This window comes from Xyrauchen texanus, chromosome 28 (genome assembly GCF_025860055.1).
Source record: "Xyrauchen texanus isolate HMW12.3.18 chromosome 28, RBS_HiC_50CHRs, whole genome shotgun sequence".
NCBI lineage: Eukaryota > Metazoa > Chordata > Actinopteri > Cypriniformes > Catostomidae > Xyrauchen > Xyrauchen texanus.
The window spans coordinates 14,491,307-14,514,151 of record NC_068303.1 but is presented as its reverse complement, the minus strand read 5'-3'; the positions used below and the strand labels follow the sequence as shown (position 1 = coordinate 14,514,151).

The 22,845-nt window shown below is 38.3% G+C and overlaps 1 protein-coding gene across 4 annotated transcripts in view; it reads left to right on the top strand.

Moving 5' to 3' along the window:
• Nucleotides 1-85: 85 nt before the first annotated feature.
• LOC127622179 (sex comb on midleg-like protein 4) overlaps nucleotides 86-22,845 on the top strand; it is a 35,796-nt gene continuing 13,036 nt past the window's right edge. The window contains exons 1-4 of one of the 4 annotated variants that reach the window (XM_052096161.1): nucleotides 86-534; nucleotides 8,006-8,246; nucleotides 18,484-18,710; nucleotides 21,015-21,141. In XM_052096161.1, the coding sequence (XP_051952121.1) occupies nucleotides 8,042-8,246; nucleotides 18,484-18,710; nucleotides 21,015-21,141 (559 nt within the window). In that variant the 5' untranslated portion in view covers nucleotides 86-534; nucleotides 8,006-8,041. Of the gene's footprint in view, nucleotides 535-8,005; nucleotides 8,282-15,446; nucleotides 15,639-18,483; nucleotides 18,711-21,014; nucleotides 21,142-22,845 lie in introns of those variants that run through there. The other 3 variants (XM_052096162.1, XM_052096165.1, XM_052096163.1) reach the window with 3 other exon arrangements.

The following is a 22,845-nucleotide window of genomic DNA, read 5'->3' as shown; positions in this document are numbered from 1 at the left end:
AATAAACTGATAGGAAACATTGTGTTTAGCCCCGACACCTCCTAGGGATTTCATTAACAAGCTTTATGTGGGGTTTTCAAGTTGTCTTGTTCCGAAACCCAATAACCGAATAGAGCTTCCAAGCTCCACATACAGTATACACAGGGGCTAATGCAGTATTAATGCAATAGATTTTTTAGGATACAGTCGGATATCCTGTATGGGTGTTTATGTATTCTCCATCGTTTCGCATACCTTGGCGAAATATGTAAACGTTTCATCATACGCCCCCGTGTCTTGCCATTTAATTAGATCCCCGGTGTGCGGATCAGCTTGGCACCGTCTCTACGTAGGAAAACGGCTGTTTTTTTTTTTTGTTTTGTTTTTTGCTCCGGGAACCCTGGCCACGGTCCTCGCGCGACTTCACTTCAGCACCGGCGGCACGGGAAGAAAATCGAGCCCGGAGTCCAGCTGCTGCTCTTGGGGCAAATTGTTCCGCACGTCTCGAACGGATGGATGACAATCTAAATGTTTGGCCACAGACAAACGCACGAGGTAAATCATTTTGGCATGAGCTCATTTTCCCAAATGGATCTTTGCTGCTCTCAGTGTCAGTTGAGACGCAAGTTGAACGAGGCAAAAATGAAATGGCCACAGTAGTAATGCTGTTTGGCTGGTGATTAATAAACATTATCGGCTATAATAACTTACTGTTTGGTGCTCGTAGATCTGTTTAGCAGATTGAATGCATGTTAATCAGTCACTTGTACAGTCTGCACATTTTCAAACTAATGGTGCGCATAGGTAGACTCATTTTTAGGTGAAAAATCTCTGAGATGTAGACGTTGATATAGCCATCAAATAACAAATCTATTTTAGGACATGTTTGAATTATTGCCCACCATCTACCGAATAGAAATGTGAGCGGTTAATTTTGCGGTGTCAGTAGCCTACATTTTCCTATAAATGTTTTTTTAATTAATTTTTTTAGAAACATAGAACAAAATTATTATTTTTTAATCGTGGGGTTGTTTTTGTGTTGTTAAATTCCACTGGGACAAAATACCTGCCCCACCGCTTGTTTTGTCGGTAATTTATCTAAAGTCGTAGGCTATAGGCCTACAGTTTAGCCTTGGAGTTATAGTGAGATTTGTGATTAATAAATGTGAATGTAATGTGCAATTTATTGCTTTCAGGTAAGCTTTTCAGACCAATAAAAACGGTTTAATGTTGGCCAATTGTCTATTAGGCTGTTGATTTCCCTTTGTTGATCAGATTATAGATTTGACATGAAACGTTGAAATCATGAATCTAATAGTCATCATTGTGGGATAATTATGAATTCTCTTGCAATGATTTTTGGAAAAGAGTGACTTCAGTGTTTAAGCACACTTGAAATTACAGTTGAAGTCAGTAGTTAACAAATATTTTTAAATGTATTTAATGTGTTTTTCACAATTCCTGACATTTATTCTTCTTTATTTTAAGAATGTGAAATGTCAGAATATTAGTAGAGAGAATGATTTATTTCAGCTTTTATTTCTTTCATCACATTCACAGTGGGTCAGAAGTTTACATACACTTTGTTAGTATTTGATTGCATTACCTTAAAATGGGTCAAACGTTTTGGATAGCCTCCCACAAGCTTCTCACAGTCCTGGTGTAACTGAGTCAGTTAGTTCTGCCCACAAATGTTCTATCGGATTGAGGTCAGGGCTTTGTGATGGCCACACCAATACCTTGAATTTGTTGTCCTTAAGCCACTTTGGAGGTATGCTTGGGGTCATTGTCCATTTGGAAGACCCATTTGCAACAAAGGTTTAACTTCCTGACTGATGTCTTGAGATGTTGCTTCAATATATCTACATAATTTTCCTTCGTCATGATTCCCTCCATTTTGTGAGGTGCACCAGTCCCTGCTGCATCCCCACAACATGATGCTGCCACCCCCCATGCTTCACGGTTGGGATGGTGATCTTTGGATGCAAGACTCTCCCTTTTTCCTCCAAACATAACAATGGTAATTATAGCCAAACAGTTCAATTCTTGTTTCAACAGACCAGAGGACATTTCTCCAAAAGTAAGATCTTTGTCCCCATGTGCACTTGCAAACTGGAGTCTAGCTTTTTTGTGGCAGTTTGGAGCAGTGGCTTACTCCTTATGGAGAAGACTTTCAGGCTATATCGATACAGGACTTGTTTTATTGTGGATATAGATACCTGTTTCCTCCAGCATCTTCACAAGGTCCTTTGCTGTTGTTCTGGGATTGAATTGCGCTTTTCGCACCAAACTACATTAATCTCTAGGAGACAGAATGCGTCTCCTTCCTGAGGAGTATGATGGCTGCGTAGTCCCATGGTGTTTAATCTTGCAGACCATTGTTTGTACAGATGAACGTGGTACCTTCAGCCTTTTGGAAATTGCTCCCAAGGATGAACCAGACTTGTGGAGATCTGCAATTTTTATTTTTTTTTCTGAGATCTTTGCTAATTTCTTTTGATTTTCCCATGATGTCAAGCAAAGACACACAGAGTTTGAAGGTAGGCCTCAAAATACATCCACATACACCTCCAATTGACTCAAATTAGCCAATTAGCCTATCAGAAGCTAATTGCATAAAGGCTTGACATAATTTCCTGGAATTTTCCAAGCTGCTTAAAGGCACAGTTAACTTAGTGTAGGTAAACTTCTGACCCATTTTAATTGTGATATAGTGAATTATAAGTGAAACAGTCTGTCTGAAACAATTGTTGGAAAAATTGCTTATGTATAAAGTAGATGTTGTAAATGACTTGCCAAACTATAGTTTGCTAATATGAAATCTGTGGAGTGGTTAAAAAATTAGTTTTAATGGCTTCAACCTAAGTGTATGTAAACTTCTGGCTTCAGTTGTAGGTCCTTTTCCTCCGGCACACACACAGTGCACTGGTGTGTGTATTAACAGACCCTCAGGCAGTGTGTCAGAGTGAATAAGTGGATACACACAGACTTTATTATTGGTCCAAATAAGCCACTGACTGGGCTGTGTGAAAGTGTGTGTGGTTACAAGGTTAGAAAAACACACTCCAGTCACAGAGCAATTCAGGGTTGTGCAAAAACCAGCCTTGCCCATTCAAAGTTTGTGGTATGGTCTGTGTGAGGAAATACCTAGATAGATAAATAATTTTCTGTTCACCTTGTGCCGAGACATCAGCGACATGAGCAGGATATTGTGGAGCATCACATGTGCCCATTTAAAATTCACACTCCGCTCTGATCTGAATATACACTAGACATTATTGTTGAGTAATGGCTTCTGAAGTGGCTAATCTTTAGTGGTAGACAGAGTGCTTTTTCATGGGCAAGAGAGCTTGGTGATTTTCTGAAGTGATTCTTGAGAGTATGATTATGATTGAGATTTAAATTGGTGAAATTTCGATTTAAAAGTCTTCAGCTTGTACTACCATATTTATCTGTTTATGAAAACCTTCAGCACCTAACCATTATGTACATTGCCATTGTAAGATCCTGCACTTTTCTGATTGCATTGCTCTTGCTATATTTTCATGAATTTGCCTTTTTAATGGTCACTACAATAAATACTGAAGTAGCCTAATACTTGCTTGATTTCTTTAATTAACATAATTTCATAAAAATTTTCTTGAACTTTTTTCTAGTTCTGACCTTTTATTGAAAAAAATATTGATCCATTGCGCCAGTGGTGGCTAAAGCACAGGGCTGTTAATCAGAAGGTCACAGGTTCGAACCCCACGGCCACCACCATTGTGTCCTAGAGTAAGACACTTAACTCCAGATTGCTCCAGGGGGGATTGTCCCTGTAATAAGTGCACTGTAAGTCGCTTTGGATAAAAGAGTCTGCCAAATGCATAAATGTAAATGTAAATATGTGTTATTATGGGAATTATTTTTAACTTCTGCTCTCCCTTCAATGTAATAAAGTTAAAAAGACCCAAACAAAGATGGTTTCCTGATCAATTAAATTGAGGGTGGGTTTGATTATTAAGGGCTAGAAAATGAGCACATCAGAGCTGGGACTAATTCACAGTGTTTTATCACTTTAAGCTTCAGTTATTTACCAAACTATGATTTACCATTTGGAGGAGAAAACAGTTTGCAACGGAACTTCCTCCTTGTACTTCTTGCTTATTGCCCATAACCCATAATCAAAACTGAGATATTCAAATTTTGAGAATACAGGTACAGTAAAGCTAGAGGGAAGTGTATTTGAATATTGCTCACCGATTGGAGTCCAGAATGAAATGAAATCTCCTTGGTTTGCTGACTGGACCTAACAGTGACAATGATAGTCAGGGCTCCTCACTTTTATTACACAAGACATCAGAATGAAGGGTTATTTCGTTTATTTGATTAGGCAAAATAGGCTCTGTACTGTATACTGTCTGCAGTGTGTGCACCCCCTCTTAAGTCCCGTTTCGATTACTTTTTAGCATTTCAAATGTTTTTGTTTTTGAGCATTTTAAAGTTTCTGAATAATAATTTTGAGGATGAGCATATGTGTACTCTGTGTGAATCAAGGGAGTGGGTGTGGATGTGTCCTGGGCACAAGTGGACTTTAATGTTTAAATTCTGAGCATGCCGGTGTCTCTGATTTCTTCTTTTGCTGCTGAAGTAATTTCTCAAGGGGAGCCTAAGCCTCTCTCAGCCTACAGAGCACAAGGGCAAATACAAATAAATATGATAAAATATGGATGAATGCTAATAAACCACTGGCCTAGTGTGGCCCTCACTAAAACAATTACCTGGAGAGGAAGCATAATTACAGAGGCAGCTGCTGGTCTGCTGTGATAACAATGTATGGAAACTTTACACATTCTATGTGGCATCTATGTTTAATTTTTTAGAGGGCCTATAATAACCAAAGGGAAAGAGAGACAGCGAGATTTGATTTTTGATTATCAGCCAGGTCCAGCGAGATTCATTATTAGTGAGTGCTTCGACCCCTGGATAAAATTATCTTCATGATTCCACCTGTTTGCAACCCTTTGTTGTTGGACTATTATACAATGTTTCCCTGAAGTTAGCTCACTTGCAAATTATACAAAGACCAGCAGCAACATTGATTCAGTTTTTAAATCATAATGAATAATAGAGGGGCCACTCTGATTTAAAAAAAAAAAAAAAACAGAAAGCCTGTTTTGCTGTGTACACATACACTATCACACACAAATTAAACAGCACAACAACTTTGGTCATGCAATACTCTGCAATACTCTCTCAAATGCTGCAATACTTGCCTGAAAATAACATTTCAGCAGTGATTATACTCTGCTACTATTAAGATGAAAACAGTGTATCTGAAGCCAAAAAATACCTTTGCAGGAAACATGAAAGCATATTTAAAACCTTATAAGTAAATTTTGGAAAGAGCCTGAATGAATTAATTAATTAATTAAATTAACCCCCCATATCTTTGTTTAGGATAGATTTCATGAATACATGTATAGATAATTTTTTTGAAAAGCCAAAAAAGATACCAGCCAGTAAAATATGTATTCATGATAAAAGTATGTTTGCATTAGAATATACAGTATTCACAGTGCTTCACTTTTGTGTCATGTCTGGAGGAAACCAGACACTGCTCATCACCTTGCCAATACCATCCCTACAGTGAAGCATGGTGGTGGCAGCATCATGCTGTGGGGATATTTTTCAGCGGCAGGAACTGGGAGACTGGTCATGATCGAGGGAAAGATGAACGCAGCAATGTACAGAGACATCCTTGATGAAAACCTGCTCCAGAGCCCTCTTGACCTCAGACTGGGGCGAAGGTTCATCTTCCAACAGGACAACGACCCTAAACACACAGCCAAGATAACAAAGGAGTGGCTAAAGGACAACTCTGTGAATGTCCTTGAGTGGCCCAGCCAGAGCCCAGACTTGAACCAGATTGAATATCTCTGGAGAGATCTGAAAATTGCTGTGCACCGATGCTCCCCATCCAACCTGATGGAGCTTGAGAGGTCCTGCAAAGAAGAATGGGAGAAACTGGCCAAAAATAGGTGTGCCAAGCTGCATCATACACAAAAAGACTTGAGGCTGTAATTGGTGCCAAAGGTGCTTCAACAAAGTATTGAGCAAAGGCTGTGAATACTGTGTACATGTGATTTATCCCCCCCCCCCCCATTTTTTATTTGTAATAAATTTGCAAAGACTTCAAAAAAACTTCTTTCACTTTGTCATTATGGGGTATTGTTTGTAGAATTTTGAGGACTATGAATTTAATAAATTTTGGAATAAGGCTATAACATAACAAAATGTGGAAAAAGTTAAGTGCTGTGAATACTTTCCGGATGCACTGTATGTTAAAAGAAAGGATGAGGGAGAGGAAGAAGCTTTGTCCAGTATACTTTTTTTTTTTCTTCTGTGGTGAAAAATCATCTTTTCTCATGTCCAGTTCTTCCTAACAATATCTCTACTGTTTGACACAGTTAGCTAATTTTTTATTTTTTTTCATTAAACGTCATTGCTTTAGCAAATTCAACCTCACATTTCATTTTGTTTGGATGGAAATTGTTAAAAAAGGACTGGTGAATCAGTGATGCCTTTATATTAAAAGTAGAGGTAGAGAGAGCTTACCATTTATTGGAGTTTTTTAAAACTTTTTTTTTACAATTTTGTATTATGTGCATACACTGTCACTATGCCTTAAAGGTTGACATGTAAATAAACTAATAAAAGATTTGAATTAGAGATGACGTTTCGACCCTGCCCACATGAACAATAGAAAATGCAATCAAGACTGCTTTATTCGAGACTTGTGGCCTAGACCAGATGAAAACTAAGCTCAAGATGAATAATAATATGCTTTACTTTAATAAATAAATGTATCCAATTTCTAAAAAGTACAGAAATCATAAATTAGTTGCATTTTTAAAGATGGACAGCGAGAGATGCGTGGCATTGATATTTGATGGTATTTATTAAGAAATTTGTACCTAAAGACTATACTAAAACACCTGCTCCAGCACATACACTTATACATAAACAATAATAATGCACCCACGCTCCAGCTTAAGCCCCATCTCATGTACACACAACATCACTGACAAAATGGTGCAATGGTGTCATGGTGCAAAACAAACAAACTCTCAAAGAATAAGCCAGAAAGAAACACCACCCAAAACACAGACAGACAACAACAACAACAATTATTTACCCTCTTATAATTAGCAACATGCTGTCAGTGTTTGACTGTTTTGTACAACTTGTTGCAGTCTTGCAGCCATCCAGAATACCAATTCAGGAAGATCTGAATACTCAACATCTTTGCAAGAGTATTAAAACATGTAGATATAAATTCAGACAGTTCAAGTATTCAAGTTCAATTCAAGATAATAAAGAATTGGACACCTTGCCCAGAAACTTATGGCATCTTTGCCACTATGCTCTTTAAAGATTTCAAAGTAATTGTATACTGGTGTGTGTGTAACTTAAGTATTTGTCCAAAAAAGCTCTGGGTACCTGAGTGGAAGGCACTCCTCTTCAGGTGGTTGCATGGTTTAACTGTCTGGCCCAAGCAAAAATCTGTCTTCCTTTCCTACCAAAATGTTGATGTCAATTTCAGCCTTTATTTGAATAGGCCCTAAGGAATGCTTTGTTTCCATTCAAAATCTAGTTTGCGGCAAATATTCGCTCTTGGTGTAAATAGGCCTTTTGGTTCCCATTGGTTAAAATGTTTAATTATATAATTGCTGATGACTATATCATGCTGTAGCTTACATTTCCACTTTCTTATTCTGAGGATGGAGAAAGGACAGCTATTGAAGATTCATTGGTAATTTTGTTTCAATATGTGGACTACTTTCCCCCTGACGTTGTTGTTTTCTATTTCAACGATATTTTGTACCCTCAATTTGCATTTCCTTAGGACTCAAGATTCTTTCTAATCTTTGGCATTTTAACCAGATAAGGCTCTGAGAATTCTTTAAATTATTTTTAATTGTTATGTTTTATGCACTTGAGTCTGGACTAATAGTCTTTCTCTCCATATCTTTGTGTCTCCCAGTGTAATGTTTTGGTCGATGTGTGAGTTGCTGTGGGAATGAGACTGCGTGGCAGGGATTTGGAGGATTCAACTGTCTCCTGGATACCAAGCGTTCTGGGTGTGCAGAGTGTCAGGCTCCGCCTTCGCCTTGATCGCCGTGACGACAGGGGGAGGGGCTTTTGGCAACTCGTTGACCTGGAGGGAGAGGAATCGCAGAGTGGGCGGCTGTTACGAGATAGGACACCTCCTACTTGTTCACAGAGTGAGACATTAGTTCATGATATCTGCAGTTAAACAGCTGAGTATACAAAACTTGACATCCTTATATTTCAGACGTTCCTAAATTGCTACGGTGTTGTTTGGAATAACTGTCAGAACTTTATGCATGTGATGCGTGAGAGTTATTCTAGCATTCTGAAGACTTTGGTTTTAAGTCTTTATGCCTCTCGATGTTGTTTCCTCTCAAAAGGTCGGTTCTTCAGTGTATTAAATAGTGCTTTACTGTATATGCAGTACAGTTATGGGGACTCAGTAGAAGCAACCTTTATAGTGTACAACGAATTAAACCATCTGAACTTAATAAGGATTTAGATGGTTGGACAGGATGTACGGCATGTTAAATGGAACCGCAGACATATGAGAGAAGAATAATTGGGAACAGGCAAGAAAAAATTTGTATAAGAGAGGATGACATGGACAAAACAACTGGAAAATAGAGCAGATGAGATCCTCAGTTCATTACTAAAAGAGCTCTGCTCCAAAGAGATTAATGGAGATTAATGTGTGCCATTCATAATTATTGCAGTCCCTTATCTCACCGTGTGTGTGTGTGTGAGAGAGAGAGAGAGAGAGAGAGGGGGAGGATAATTATCTCTTTTCATCGATTTTTGGGATATGCTGCATGACACCCTAAGTATTTACACAGTCACAAATTTTTGTGCTATTTCTCACCTGACTCAATCACATGATCTTGTTGCAGTAAAAGGTTTCACCTGACTCCTGTTTGTTGCTATGGTAACTTGCCATGTTTGAAATAAATAACTTATTGTCATTGTTTGTGAGGGGAACACATTAATTTAGATTTTTTTTTAGTCACAACACCCCTTTATGCTAGGCATTGTCTGGAGGATTTGGCAAACAATGCTGGCTTTTTTATTTTATTATTTTGGTATTAGCTGGTTGATGCCATTAGGTGTTGTGTGTTTGTGTTGGTGCAGATTGCATTGCATATTGTGAGCAGGTGCACAATCAGTGGGAATATTTCAGGAATAATTTCCAGTCAATGGCTAAAGTCTATTCCAAGTATGTGACTCTGAAACCAGAGATCAATGAGCCTTCTCTGTTTGGCTAAACAATAGCTTCTAGAGGCTATAGAATATTTGTCCCAGTCAAAGCAGCATGCCATCAACATGTCCAATCAGTAGTTCACCACAATGTGAACATTATAATATGCCCAAAAGTGGTTAACAGTCCAGCAGTTTACTTGGAATCCTGTCACGAGTCATGCTTCAGGCTTTTGTTCAACCTCCTCTCCTCTCTATTTTATATATTTTCACACTCACTCTCTCAATCACACTCTTTCTCTCTCTCACACACAGTGATTGTCCCTCATTTTCAGTGTTAATGGGTTTGAGATGATTGAGTTGCCTCCAAAGATGATTCTGTGACTTTTAATTAAGTTTTGATTTATTGGCTTCGATTTATTGGCTTCTGTATTCAGCCATAATTAGAAATTAAATATAGCAATCAGCTGGATGGGTAAATGGCACCCAGTTCTGCGTCAGGCTATAAAATGGGCTGAATTTACAGAATTCAGTGCCCACTGTACAAAGACAGACCAGTGAATGAATTCTTTCTGAAAGTCTTATGTTTCTCTAATATGTATGGATGCTTTGGTTTGAAAAAAAAAAAAACATTACAGTGTCGCAGTTCCAGGAATTTACTCATTGCCAATAGTTGCTTCCTATTAGTGGTCAATAATATGGATCCCAAGAAACCACTGTCTCAGCCTTGGGAGCGTATGTTACTCCTGTGCAACTTGTGCTCTGCCAACAAGATTATTTAATGAATCAAGTCCTCATATATATATATAGGGAGACTTTGTTTGAAATCTTTGCAAATTTAATAAAAATTAAAAACGAAAAAAAAAATCACATGTACTTAAGTATTCACAGCATTTGCCATGACACTCAAAATTGAGCTCAGGTGCATCCCGTTTCCACTGATCATCCTTGAGATGTTTTTACAACTTGATTGGAGACCACCTGTGGTAAATTCAGTTGATTGGACATGATTTGGAAAGGCACACACCTGTCTATATAAGGTCCCACAGTTAACAGTTTATGTCAGAGCACAAACCAAGCCATGATGTCCAAGGAATTGTCTGTAGACCTCCGAGACAGAATTGTATTGAGGCACCAATCTGGGGAAGGGTACAGAAAAATTCTTCCTAGAATTGGCCGCCCGGCCAAACTGGGCGATCGGGGGACAAGGGCCTTAGTCAGGGAGGTGACCAAGAACCTGATGGTCACCCTGACAGAGCTCCAGTGTTTCTCTGTGGAGAGAGAGAACCTTCCAGAAGAACAACCATCTCTGCAGCACTCCACCAATCAGCCCTGTATGGTAGAGTGGCCAGACAGAAGCCACTCCCCCGTAAAAGGCACATGACAGCCTGCCTGGAGTTTACCAAAAGGCACCTGAAGGACACTCAGCCCATGAGAAACAAAATTCTCTGGTCTGATGAAACTCTCAGGCCTGAATGGCAAGCGTCATGTCTGGAGGAAACCAGACACTGCTCATCACCTGGCCAATACCATCCCTAGAGTGAAGCAAGGTGGTGGCAGCATCATGCTGTGGGGATATTTTTCAGCGGCAGGAACTGGGAGACTCGTCAGGATTGAGGGAAAGATGAACGCAGCAATGTACAGAGACATCCTTGATGAAAACCTGCTCCAGAGCGGTCTGGACCTCCGACTGGGGCGAGGGTTCATCTTCCAACAGGACAATGACCCTATGCACACAGCCAAGATAACAAAGGAGTGGCTACGGGACAACACTGTGATTGTCCTTGAGTGGCCCAGCCAGAGCCCAGACTTGAACCCGATTAAACATCTCTGGAGAGATCTGAAAATGGCTGTGCACCGATGCTCCCCATCCAACCTGATGGAGCTTGAGAGGTCCTGCAAAGAAGAATGGGAGAAACTGGCCAAATATAGGTGTGCCAAGCTGCATCATACACAAAGGGATTTGAGGCTGTAATTGGTGCCAAAGGTGCTTCAACAAAGTATTTAGCAAGGCTGTGAATACTATGTTACATGTAATTTTTTTTTTCGTTTTTTATTTTTAATACATTTGCAAAGATTTCAAACAAACTTCTTTCATGTTGTCATTATGGGGTATTGTTTGTAGAATTGAGGAAAATAATTAATTTAATCCATTTTGGAATAAGGCTGTAACATAACAAAATGTGGAAAAAGTGAAGCGCTGTGCATAATTTCCGGATGCACTGTACATAGACACTAACAATAACTTCTTTTTTTTTTCTACACTTTTTTTTTTCAATCACTTTACACAGTTGTCTTTTGCAACATGTAGACTGACACATCAGTCAATATCTCTTCCAAAATTTACTAACACCATCAAAACATTTCATACAGTACATTCTTTTATAACATAGCAAATGTTTTCACCCAGCAATTCAGTTTGTCATTCATAACAGAGTGGCCTTAAAAACACTAAATACTGCTAACATACTGAGCACTTTATTAATAACACTTTGGTCCTAATTAAGTGCCAGACATGGTCTTCTGCTGTTGAAGCCCATTCACCTCAAGATTCGACATGTTGTGCATTCTGAGATTCTATTCGGTTATCTGAGTTACCGTAGCCTTTCTGTCAGCTCGAACCAGTCTGGACATTCTCCGTTGACCTCTCTCATCAACAAGGCATTTCCATCCACAGAACTGCCGCTCAATGGATGTTTCTCTAGAGATTGTTGTGCGTGAAAACCCCATGAGATCAGCAGTTACAGAAATACTCAGACCAGCCCGTCTGGCACCAACAATCATGCCTTGAAATAACAAATCACATTTTTGATTGAGTTGATGTGAACATTAACTTAAGCTTCTGACTTGTATCTGCATGATTTCATGCATTGGACTGCTGCCACACAATTGGCTGATTAGATAATCGCATGAACAAGTAGGTGTACAGGTGTTCCTAATAAAGTGCTAAGTGAGTCTATGATGAATAATTTATTTATTTATTTCCAAGCATCTGGGATTTTTTTAAAATTTATTTCAGAAACCAACATTTACAAATGTGCAGGATGTGCAGTACATGTTACAAGAACAAATCCCAAATTATGTGATGATTCAAAATAGATACATGCATGATTATAGCTTTAAGTGTGGTGCAAGATAATTGAGAGGAAGACTAATTCACTCCTCGTCCTTGTGCTACCAGTTTACCTGCTCTATCAGCGATGTTTGTATAACACAATCATTACCATGTTTGCTCATTTTGTATAGACGGTAACACCATTGATACTGTAAAGCAGTAGCAGGTCATTTTCTTTCTTTCTTTCTTTCTTTTTTTTTTTGCATTGGCAAGTGCTGTTGTCATAGTAACCCACAGCTGATTATTGATCTTGCTGATGACCCATTTGATTTTATATGTCTGATGTAGTTTGCACTTTGCTAGTGCTGGCATTTCCGTGTTCATGCATTCTTCCTTTTGTTGTGTTAAAAGCATGTGGCTCCTTGTGAGAAAGGATTGTCTGTTACAGTATAAAACAGACTTGTTTGTTGCATTTTCTCTTGTTTTGCATTTTGTACATTCTCTGCAAGTTACTCATTCTGACTATATCTTACACCAAAAAGTGAAATTATTTGTCATTGTTATTTATACAGTATTATGGATAAGTGTTCTGTTTACATGTTCTTTGCTCTTCAGCTTTTGGCATGATGATGCTGAACTTGAACCCAAGTTATTTTTGTTCCAGCTCTGTGTATTTTGTGTGTGTGTGGTTGGACAGGGTTTATGGCAGGGATTGAGAGACAATTGACTTGACCTTCAGTTGACCTGGAAGTAGGTTATCACATGCAAGTAACCAAGTGGAAGGTCAGGGATAGGTCTGTTTGAAAATGTGTGTATGTACAGATGGAACCAAGAAAGCATATATTTGAAGTGCTTGTTATTCTTTCTTCAGCTGCAGAGTGCTGATGAAGGCTAAAAGGAGGGAAATGTAATTTGTTGTAATATGGTTTAGCCTGTTCATTCAAAGAATTTGGTTGAATGTAATTTCACTGTCCAGCCTACATGGTATTGTGGTTAATCTGTCACTAGTGTATCTAACAAAATGATTCTGCACAGAGCAATCCACAATCCAGAATACACATGCTGTCTGCACACTCACCAGCATGCAAAAGTGTCAGCCCCCCCCCCCCCTTCATTCCGAGGCACACTGAGGGAGTGTTGTACATTCCCTGCGTTCCTCTGAGGGGGGTGGGAGGGGAAGGAGGAAGCTTCTTTGACTATGTTAGTGCAACGACTCATGTCAGGAGACAGATACAGCAGTGTTAGGATTATCCCCTAGTTTCAGCCATCAGGCCAAGAGTGGGGGGCTCTACCCAACTGCACCTCAAAAATCTTCTGCTTGAATTTGGTCTAATGCATTAATCCCAAGCAACCACTTTAGCACCACCTCTGATTAGCAGAGTGGCAAAGTGAAAACTGACTAAACTAACCTGCCTCATTTTGGCATTCAGGCTGTGCTGATATGTATTTGTTCATTGTTGGATTTTTGGCAGCATGCTTTGATAATAGGTGAGTTTAATGTTTCCACTGGATTGCCTTATTGTATCCTAAATAGTTTGTCCGGCACATGTGATATTATATCTGCTGCTATTCTTGGATTTTATTGTGTTGTACTGTATGTAGTACTAAAATGACTCATTTTGGGTTATTTAAATGTTTACGACAATGGCTTATCAGTTAATAGTGTATCTAAAAGAGAATGGACAGGACTAAATGCTTTATGAATAATTTTACAGTATTGCTACATTGGCCTTCTGTGATTTGCAATAAAGCAGCTGAATAATAATAAAAAGAGATGCAGCGTGCAACATTCATCCAGACAAAACCCCATTCACTGCTTCAGAGGGATCCTTAAATTGCACACACTAGTTTAAGTATTGTCCTCAAAGCTTCCATTAAAAATAAAAAGCCAATGTGATTACATGCATGTAGGGTGTTAAAAGCTGTGGAAATGTTAAGTTCTCCTTTTCACATTGAGAGTCTTATTATGATCTCTAAATACAATAATTAATTAAACTGGGTGATTAATTTGAAGACAGGCTAGTATTACATATGTAGTTTTTAATTTTATATAATTACAAAAAAAAAAAAATTATATGTGTGTATATTTTGTGTAATATATATATATATATATATATATATATATATATATATAGTGTATTTATTATTTTTTTTTTTTGCTCGTATAGGTTATGGTTGTAATTTACAAATTTTACTTCACATAGCCTACATGCAAATATGTATGTCGTACAGTTTCTAGGTCATTATGTGATCAACCAACTCAATTTTGCTAGCTCATCATGAGTCACGGTCCTATTGCCATACATATTTGCAAGTATTTTGGGCTAAACGTCTAGGCTAGATATAGACTTTATTTTCGAGGTTTAGTCACCAGAATAATAACGTTGTCATCAGCATTTTTGTAGGCTACGATTTGGTTTCAGTGTTCATCATGTCAGCAGAAATTTTAGCAAAATAAAAATAAAGCACATGAAAAAATTTATTATAATTATAAAAGACAAATAAATCTAAAATAAAGAAATTAATAAAAAAAAAAAACTGTTTTTTTTTTCCGTCTGTTGTTTAGTGGATATGCCTAAACATTTATTTATTAATTTTTTTTTTTTTTTGAATTGTAGCTACAGTAGGCTATATTAAGGTCTTACTACTACGACTGGCCTTGTACATTTATAGATAAAAAAATGCACGAAGAATCAGGTAGCTATGTTTTGTTTTACGCATCCCAATGTATTTCCCCAAACACAGCTTCTACAAAGGGGTTTTCGTATTTTAAGTCAAGACGTTGGCTCTTTAAATACATTAGTCATTATTTAGCCATCAATTATACGCTATAGGCTATTAATTACACTTGTTTCATTAATTATTTAAAAAAAAAAAAACTGGATGAAATGCGTACTAGAACCGCTGTGTGCACCATCAATAACATTTTAATTAAATCAACTAACAAAATTCAGTCCATTTCTTTTTGGCAGGGCATTTCGTTTTGGGAATCTTGGCTTCACTAAACGCTGCTGTGGTGTAAATGATTCCGCAGGCTCCGCATCAGCATAAGACTGTGGCAAAGGGAGGATGTTAGGCGCCCAGTTGCCATGACGACGGTAAGGGGACGATGTAGTGACTTCGGAGCGCGCAGTGGAATCGAGAGCGCGCGGCGGAGGCTCTCAGGACTGGCGGGGGTTTCAGAAGCGCAGAATTATTGAGGCCGGTCTGGAAAGCGAAAGCGGCACTGAAGCGGACGAATGAGCATTTGACCGGACGGGTTTGGACTATTCTCTTTACATTGTTAAAAACGATTAGCTCCCGCGCCGAGTGGTTGGTGAGTGTTTATATATTGAATATTTGCTTTGAATGCCGCTAATTTCTCTGTAGATAAGAAGGAACACACACGCATGAGGAACGGTGCTCTATTTTTGAAGCTCTTTTTAATGTCTATCTCAGACAGCCTTCTGGACGTTTTGCTGAGCACCGTATTTTTCTTGTTAGAATAAGCATTTATGACTTTCATGCAGCTATAGGAAACATGCGACAGTGCGTGAGAAATTGATTGATATGAAATCGCTTGGCCTGGCTGTTGCATGTGTGTGTGTGTGTGTGTGAGAGAGAGAGAGAGAGGGAGGGAGGTAGCGCGCGCGCGGAGGTTAGTGCAATAATTGAATCTTTTGAAAGTGCATCTGAAAAGAATGAGGAATTAGGGTCGGTAAGGTTTTATAGACAAATAGTAATTAAGTAAATATTTTTCTTAACATTTTGGCTCAATATGTTACATTACATATGTTTCTTGTTTTAAGCAGACAACTTTTGTATTGTTAATGGCCAATCTTTTTATATAATTATTTTATAGATTTACAAGATTGAGTTGTGTGCATACTTCATATTATCATTATTATTTTTATTTGCATGGCAGAGCGTTCTGTCTATTGTCTGCAAAGACTTTCAGAGAGTACTCATTTTTTTAAGAATACACTGTATATTTATAGCACTGCATATTTACTTAAAGAAATTAATATAAAATATTTATGCGATCTGGATATTAAAATGTAAAATAACACAATATATAAATAATTAGAAGATGGCAATAGCAATTAAACTATAAAATTATTTAATTGATTGTTTTTCTGTTTTATTTTATTTTAATTGTGCTTAGTTAATAAAATGATTATTGTGAGTTTCTTTGTTGAAGAAAACATTTCTAAGCCATAACTTATTGCGTACAAGATTCAGGTTCTGAGGTCCAGAGTTCAAGGGGATACCCAAAAAGAGAGGGATGAGAGAAGAGGAGCGATGGGGAAGCCGTCTGTCAGGCCAGGCGCCACAGCTGGAGGGGGAGGGGAGGGGAATGACTGAGGGTTGGGGGAAGGGGACTGAGTGAGTGAGTAAGTGTGTGAGCGAGAGTTGTAGAGTGGAGGATAGAGAAGATGCTTTTATGTGGCTCAGTGTCTATTTCCTCCACACTCACAGTGTGCACAGTGTAGCACATCACAGCATCATCATCATCAAGCTTTTGTTCTTCACATAATTCATACCAGGCCAGTTTGTTCAGAATGCCATATCTGTAGGATTTATGCGGATGTTTATCCAAGTATTTTCCCATTAAATATGGTATTATAGTATGCTGTTTTTTTCCTTTTTTCCCCCTTTTGTTATCCACCATAAGACTCCATCTTGAACTCCATCGTGTCTAGGTCTAGATCTGTCTCCAGGAACAGCAGCTAGTTTTCTGGTTGCAGTGTTTGTGCTGTGGACGTGCATTTGACTTCTATTGCTGGTGTATTGTCTTGTTTTTCTGTCTCAAAATGGATATGTTGATGATGGGTTTATAAGAAAAGCAAATAAATGCCAAAACACAATGGAAATAAGCCACAACACAATTAAATTAAGACACAACACAACATAAATAAGCCACAACATGACAGATTTAATTCAACAAAATATGTATATAAAAAAATAATAATACAAAAACTGTATTTATTTGTCCTTAAGTGCCCTGGCCAATACCTGAATGGGTTTCTACTAGAACTCTTAATGCACATAATTTCATCAGCATTTGCTCGAATCCGTACTGGGCAATGATGCGAAAATGACATCACAGTACCTGCAGCTCTTATAAGGTGTCCTGCTCCAACTAAAATGGGCTGTATGAAGGCTGTAGCCCCTGCTCGGACGCCGAAGCACTCAGGGGAAATGCCCACTCTTGTATTGACTTTTAGTGGGACGAGTAGCTCTCTGCATCTTCAGAGCAGTCTCAAGATCTCTCATGCATTAAGTCGGACTGTCACACAACTTGATATATAATTATATTTTAAAATATTTATTTTCTGTTAATTTTGCTGTGGCTTTTCCATTGTGTTTTGGCTTTATTTGTTGTGTTTTGGCTTATTTCCATTGGGTTTTCAGCTTTTATTTGCTTTGCTAACTTGTTTGTGTTGTGTACTTCTCGGCCACCTTAGTTTTGGGTTGGTTTGCTGTTTGTTAAATATTCATTTACTGAGTAATATGAATTAACTGCACGTCTTTACAAGGTAATTATTTTGTGGAGCTTCTTGTACTTGCATATTGTTATTGCTATTACCAATTAACAATAGTTCCATAATATGTGTGACAACTTTACAGTGTCTATAAATGTCATACTGTCTACACAAATGTGTGTGTGTGTGCGTGGTGGAGAGTTAGATGATAAGTTGATGGTTGGGTATTATAAAAGTTGTGGTTTTGTGTCTCAGTTGCTTTTTATAACATGGTTCTGCAGTTGTCATTAGGAGTAATATAACAAATTAATTTAAATATACACAGCCTTCACACTGTCAAATAAAACCCTAAAAAGTGAGTTTGTGAAGTATATTTTGTTCAAATACTAGACTAATGTGCTCATTAAATAATTTAAAGTTATTCTAATGTCTAAGAACAATCTCCATGACATGAAGCAGATGACATAGTGTAGAGTCATGTCAGTACTTGACAGTTTAATAGGGTGAATACATGTAATGTGAGACACTTAAGCTTCAATCATTATGTATATGTGTGTGTGTGTGTGTGTGTGTGTGTGTATATATATATATATATATATATATATATATATATATATATATATATATATATATATATATATATATAAATACACAGTAAAAAAACTTTTTATGATGTTGTTGTTTCTTTTCTCTCAGGTCTGATGAGTATTCCTGCTGCTGCATCAGTTCAGTCAGGAGGTGGAGAAATGCAATCACCTGGGGCCATTAGCCCCTGCTTCCTCCTGCCCCCCAGTGGAAAAATTCCAGGTCGCAAAAGGGGTCGCCCACCCCTAAAAAGACACCCAGAATATCAGAGTCACTACCCAGACTCCCTCCCACCCATTAAAGTGCCCAAGAAGAGAGGGAGGAAGCCTGGTTTTAAAGTCAGTAAAAATTTAATTGTTTCTGTTTTTGCTTGTTTGTAGGCCACAAATATAAGTCTTTTCCCCTAGTCATTATGAATCCCTTGCATGAGTTGTAAGTCATTGTGGATAAAAGCATCTGTCAAATGTCGTTGAGTGGTAGATTTGAATAGTCTAGAACAGAATGTGTGCATGGTGCACTTAAGACATTTTAGGCAGAAGAAAACACCAGACTGATGCCTTTTATGTCTGCTGGACATGGGTACACAGGTCTGATTGTAACTGTAAGAGAAGGTGTCTTGCACTTTGACTGATGTATCTGCAGTCTGCTGCTATTGAGTTGTTTTTAGCCTTGTGTGACTGAGTACATGCCTCATAATGTTGCTGCTGCTGATTTAAAGAGCAACATGCCACCACAGTGTGTGTGTATGTGTGTGTATGCGTGTGTATATATGTTTGTTGGAATATTATAAGTAGACAAAGCAAACTACATTCATGCTTACCTAAACCTGATAGCTATTGCTTTTCTTAGAAATGTAATGTTAGAGATAGTTTATCTGTCACAACATATTTTAGTCACAACATAATTTATTGTTACTTTTTTCAGTGTTAAAATACATTTTCTATCCCAGCTTTATACGCAGAGACAACTATAACTAAGCCATTCATAGGCTAATTTTCTCGAAACTGTAAACACGGTCTCTATGGCGCTATAAAAGATGTATTCCTGTGTTTGTTATGAGAGACCCGCTTAGACCTGCCCCAACAATGTTACTCAACCTCTGGCATGAATTGGGAGATTGTTTTTAACAATTCTGTATTCAGAAAGCTGTTTTGATTTTTTGTTATTTTTGCAATTCTGTTCGGTTGTGCAAAAATTTCTTGGTTGATATGACAACCATAACAACGTTTTGGGCTGTTTTTAACCTATATAGTGCTAGCTTTTTTGATCAATATTAGGGAACAGAGACATTATCTTGCCAAACTATTATTGGCTATATTTATCAGGGAATTGATCAGGGCAACTATGATGGAGAGAGAGACGGACTGGCATCAAAATATGCAAATTAGACAATTCCATTTCTGTGATTTCCAGCAGCACAATTCAGATGAATGAACGAATTTATATAGCGCTTTTCTGACACTACACATAAAGTGCTTTACACAGTGAAAATGGGACTCTCCTCAACCACCACCAGTGTGCAGCATCCATTTGGATGATGTGATGGCAGCCATAGTGCTCACCACACACCAGCTATTGGTGGAGATATTAGAGTGATTGTGCCAATTAATGGATGGAGATTATTAGGAAGCCATGATTGATAAGGGCTCTCATTGTCCAAAAGAGAGTGCTATTACTGCCTTAAAATCTAGTTGTTTACTGCAGTTCTGTACACACTTTTTCAGGAGTGAATTCGGTTGTAGAATGAAGTTGTTATTCCTGTAAATTACAGAATCTGTACAGAAGCTCTAAGAAGAGGAGAGACAACTGTGTTTAACTGCAGTGTGTACATGGCCATCATAAACTCACTGACCACTTGGTGGGCCCACCATCTGTGCACCTCAGCAGAAATCGGATTGATAAGACCAGCCTATGCTTTTTCCAGTCTTTAACTGTCCAGTTTTGCTGAACCTGTGTCCACTGCTGCCTCAGCTTTCTGTTCTTGGCTGACAGAAGTGGAACCCAACATGGTCTTTTGCTGTTGTAGCACATCCAGCTCAAGGTTTGATATTTTGTGCATTCTGAGATGCTATTCTGCTCACTACAATTGTACAGAGTGGTTATCTGAGTTACCGTATTCTTTCTGTCAGCTCGAACCAGTCTGTCCATTCTCTGTTGATCTCTCTCATCAACAAGGTTTTTCCGTCTGCAGAACTGCCGCTCACTGGATGTTTTTTGATTTTGGCACCATTCTGAGTAAACTATAGAGACTGTTCTGTGTGAAAATTCCAGGAGATCAGCAGTTACAGAAACCAACCCGTCTGGCACCGACAGATGGTCGAAATCAATGAGATCACATTTTTTACCCATTCTGATAGTTGATGTGAACATTAACTTAAGCTCCTGACCTGTATCTGCATGATTGTATGCATTGCACTGCAGCCACATGATTGGCTATTGATTGATTAGATAATCATACGAATAAGTAGGTGTACAGGTGTTCCTATTAAAGTGGTCTGTAAGTGTACATACATAGAGAATTTAATGAGATTGTTTTTATATAGTGTACAGTATATATGAGTATAAACATATATTTCATATATATATATATATATGTATGTGTGTGTATATTTATGTAATATAACTATGCTTTTTGATTGCAGCTAAAGTCTCGCTTGATGACACCCCTAGCCATCTCCCCTCCAAGCAGCACCCCAGAGCCAGACATGAGCTCCATTCCCCAGGACGCTGCCACTGTCCCGCACTCAGCCACCCCACAGATCCTCACAGGTAACACACACACAAATGCATCCTGTTTCACTACCCACTAACTAGTAAGGGAACAGTAAATGTGAGATATAGATTTATGTAGAGCAATATACTGTCTTCAGAGGAACCACATTATGACTGAACCCTGTATCATTCTATTTTTTACTGGTCAATGGAGACTGTAACTCTACTGTTATGAAGAGCAGGGCGTGGCCAGGCCGTGAGTGTGCACGGCCGGCGCTGTGTCAACTAGTGTGTGTGTGCGTCTATGTGTTTTATGTTGTTTTAAGTTGCATTTATGTCATTAAAGTTAAGATTGACTGTTCTGCCAGTTCCTGTCTCCTCCTTGCCCATCCCTTATCTGCTACATTGGTGCTGAAACCCAGGATTAAGGGGGGAGGCAGAAACCGGCAGAACAGTCAGCCTAAATGTAATGACATAAACACAACTTAAAACAACATAAAAAAAAATAGATGCGCGCACACACACACACACACACACACACACACACACACACACACACACACACACACAATGCGGCCACATGCGTCTCTTTTGAACTGGCGTCTCCAGCTCCCCTTTATCTCTCTCCCTCCTGCTGAGTAGTTGACTCAGTGCTAGCCGTGCACCGTCACGGCCCAGCCACGCCCTCGTTCTTGTCACGTCTATCCATATATCCGAATTATGGTAACTTATTATATCAAGATGATATGATGTGATTTGTGCCAAGGGGTGAGAGAGGACAAAGACAGATATTTTTCTTCTTCTGCTATTTAATGGGTTCATTTAGCCAAAAATAAAAATTCTGTCACCATTTACTCACCCTCATGTTGTTCCAAACCTGACTTTTTTCTTCCATGCAACATGAGAGGAATTTTGAAGAATGTTGACATTACTCTTTTGCCCACAAAAGTGAATGGCGATTGAGGCTAACATGCCTAACCTTTTGTTCAATGGAAGAAAGAAAGTCATATGTGGTTAGAACAACATAGTAATTATGTGGCATAATTTAAAACAATAATCACAACTACTGTGCGAATGTTTTAATTTAATTTGATTTTAGTCTGTTTTGTTTTATTTGATTTCAAGCTTCGACCTTATTCTAACCTTATAGAAATCACTTTACAACAAACTTCTGCCTTTCATGTATGTCATTAATTTGAAATGTATTGATGTAGAATGCACACATTTCATTATGTATAGTCAACATCAGATGTTGGATCATCACACACTCCTCATCACTGAGGTCAGGATGTTCTGCGGTACTGGCGGGCTTTCCTACCTTTTGGCAATAACAGCCATCACTAGAAAGAGAGGGACAGGAAGAGAGAGAAAGAAAAAGTAGTTACATCTCTTATTTTAAAGGTTAATAGGTGTGAATGTCACAGAGGACATTATTGAAGAGACCTGACAGCTCTTGGCTGGGAGATATCATCTTCCAATTTCTCCACATTGCAATGGAGAGATCAAATGTGTTTCCCTACCTTGGCTTTTCACTGGGGGAAGAAATCATACTATTTAAAACAAAAACAAAAAAATCAATGAATTTGTATGACTTAAATACATTCGTAAATTCAACTACAATACGATCAAATGAAGGACAGTGCGTTCAATTTCAATTCTGAAGTTCAAATATAGTGGAAACCTTACTGTATTTCCAATATTCAATCTCAACGCACCTTTCTGGTTCTGCATAACCATTCTGTTCTGAGTCTACTTTAAACA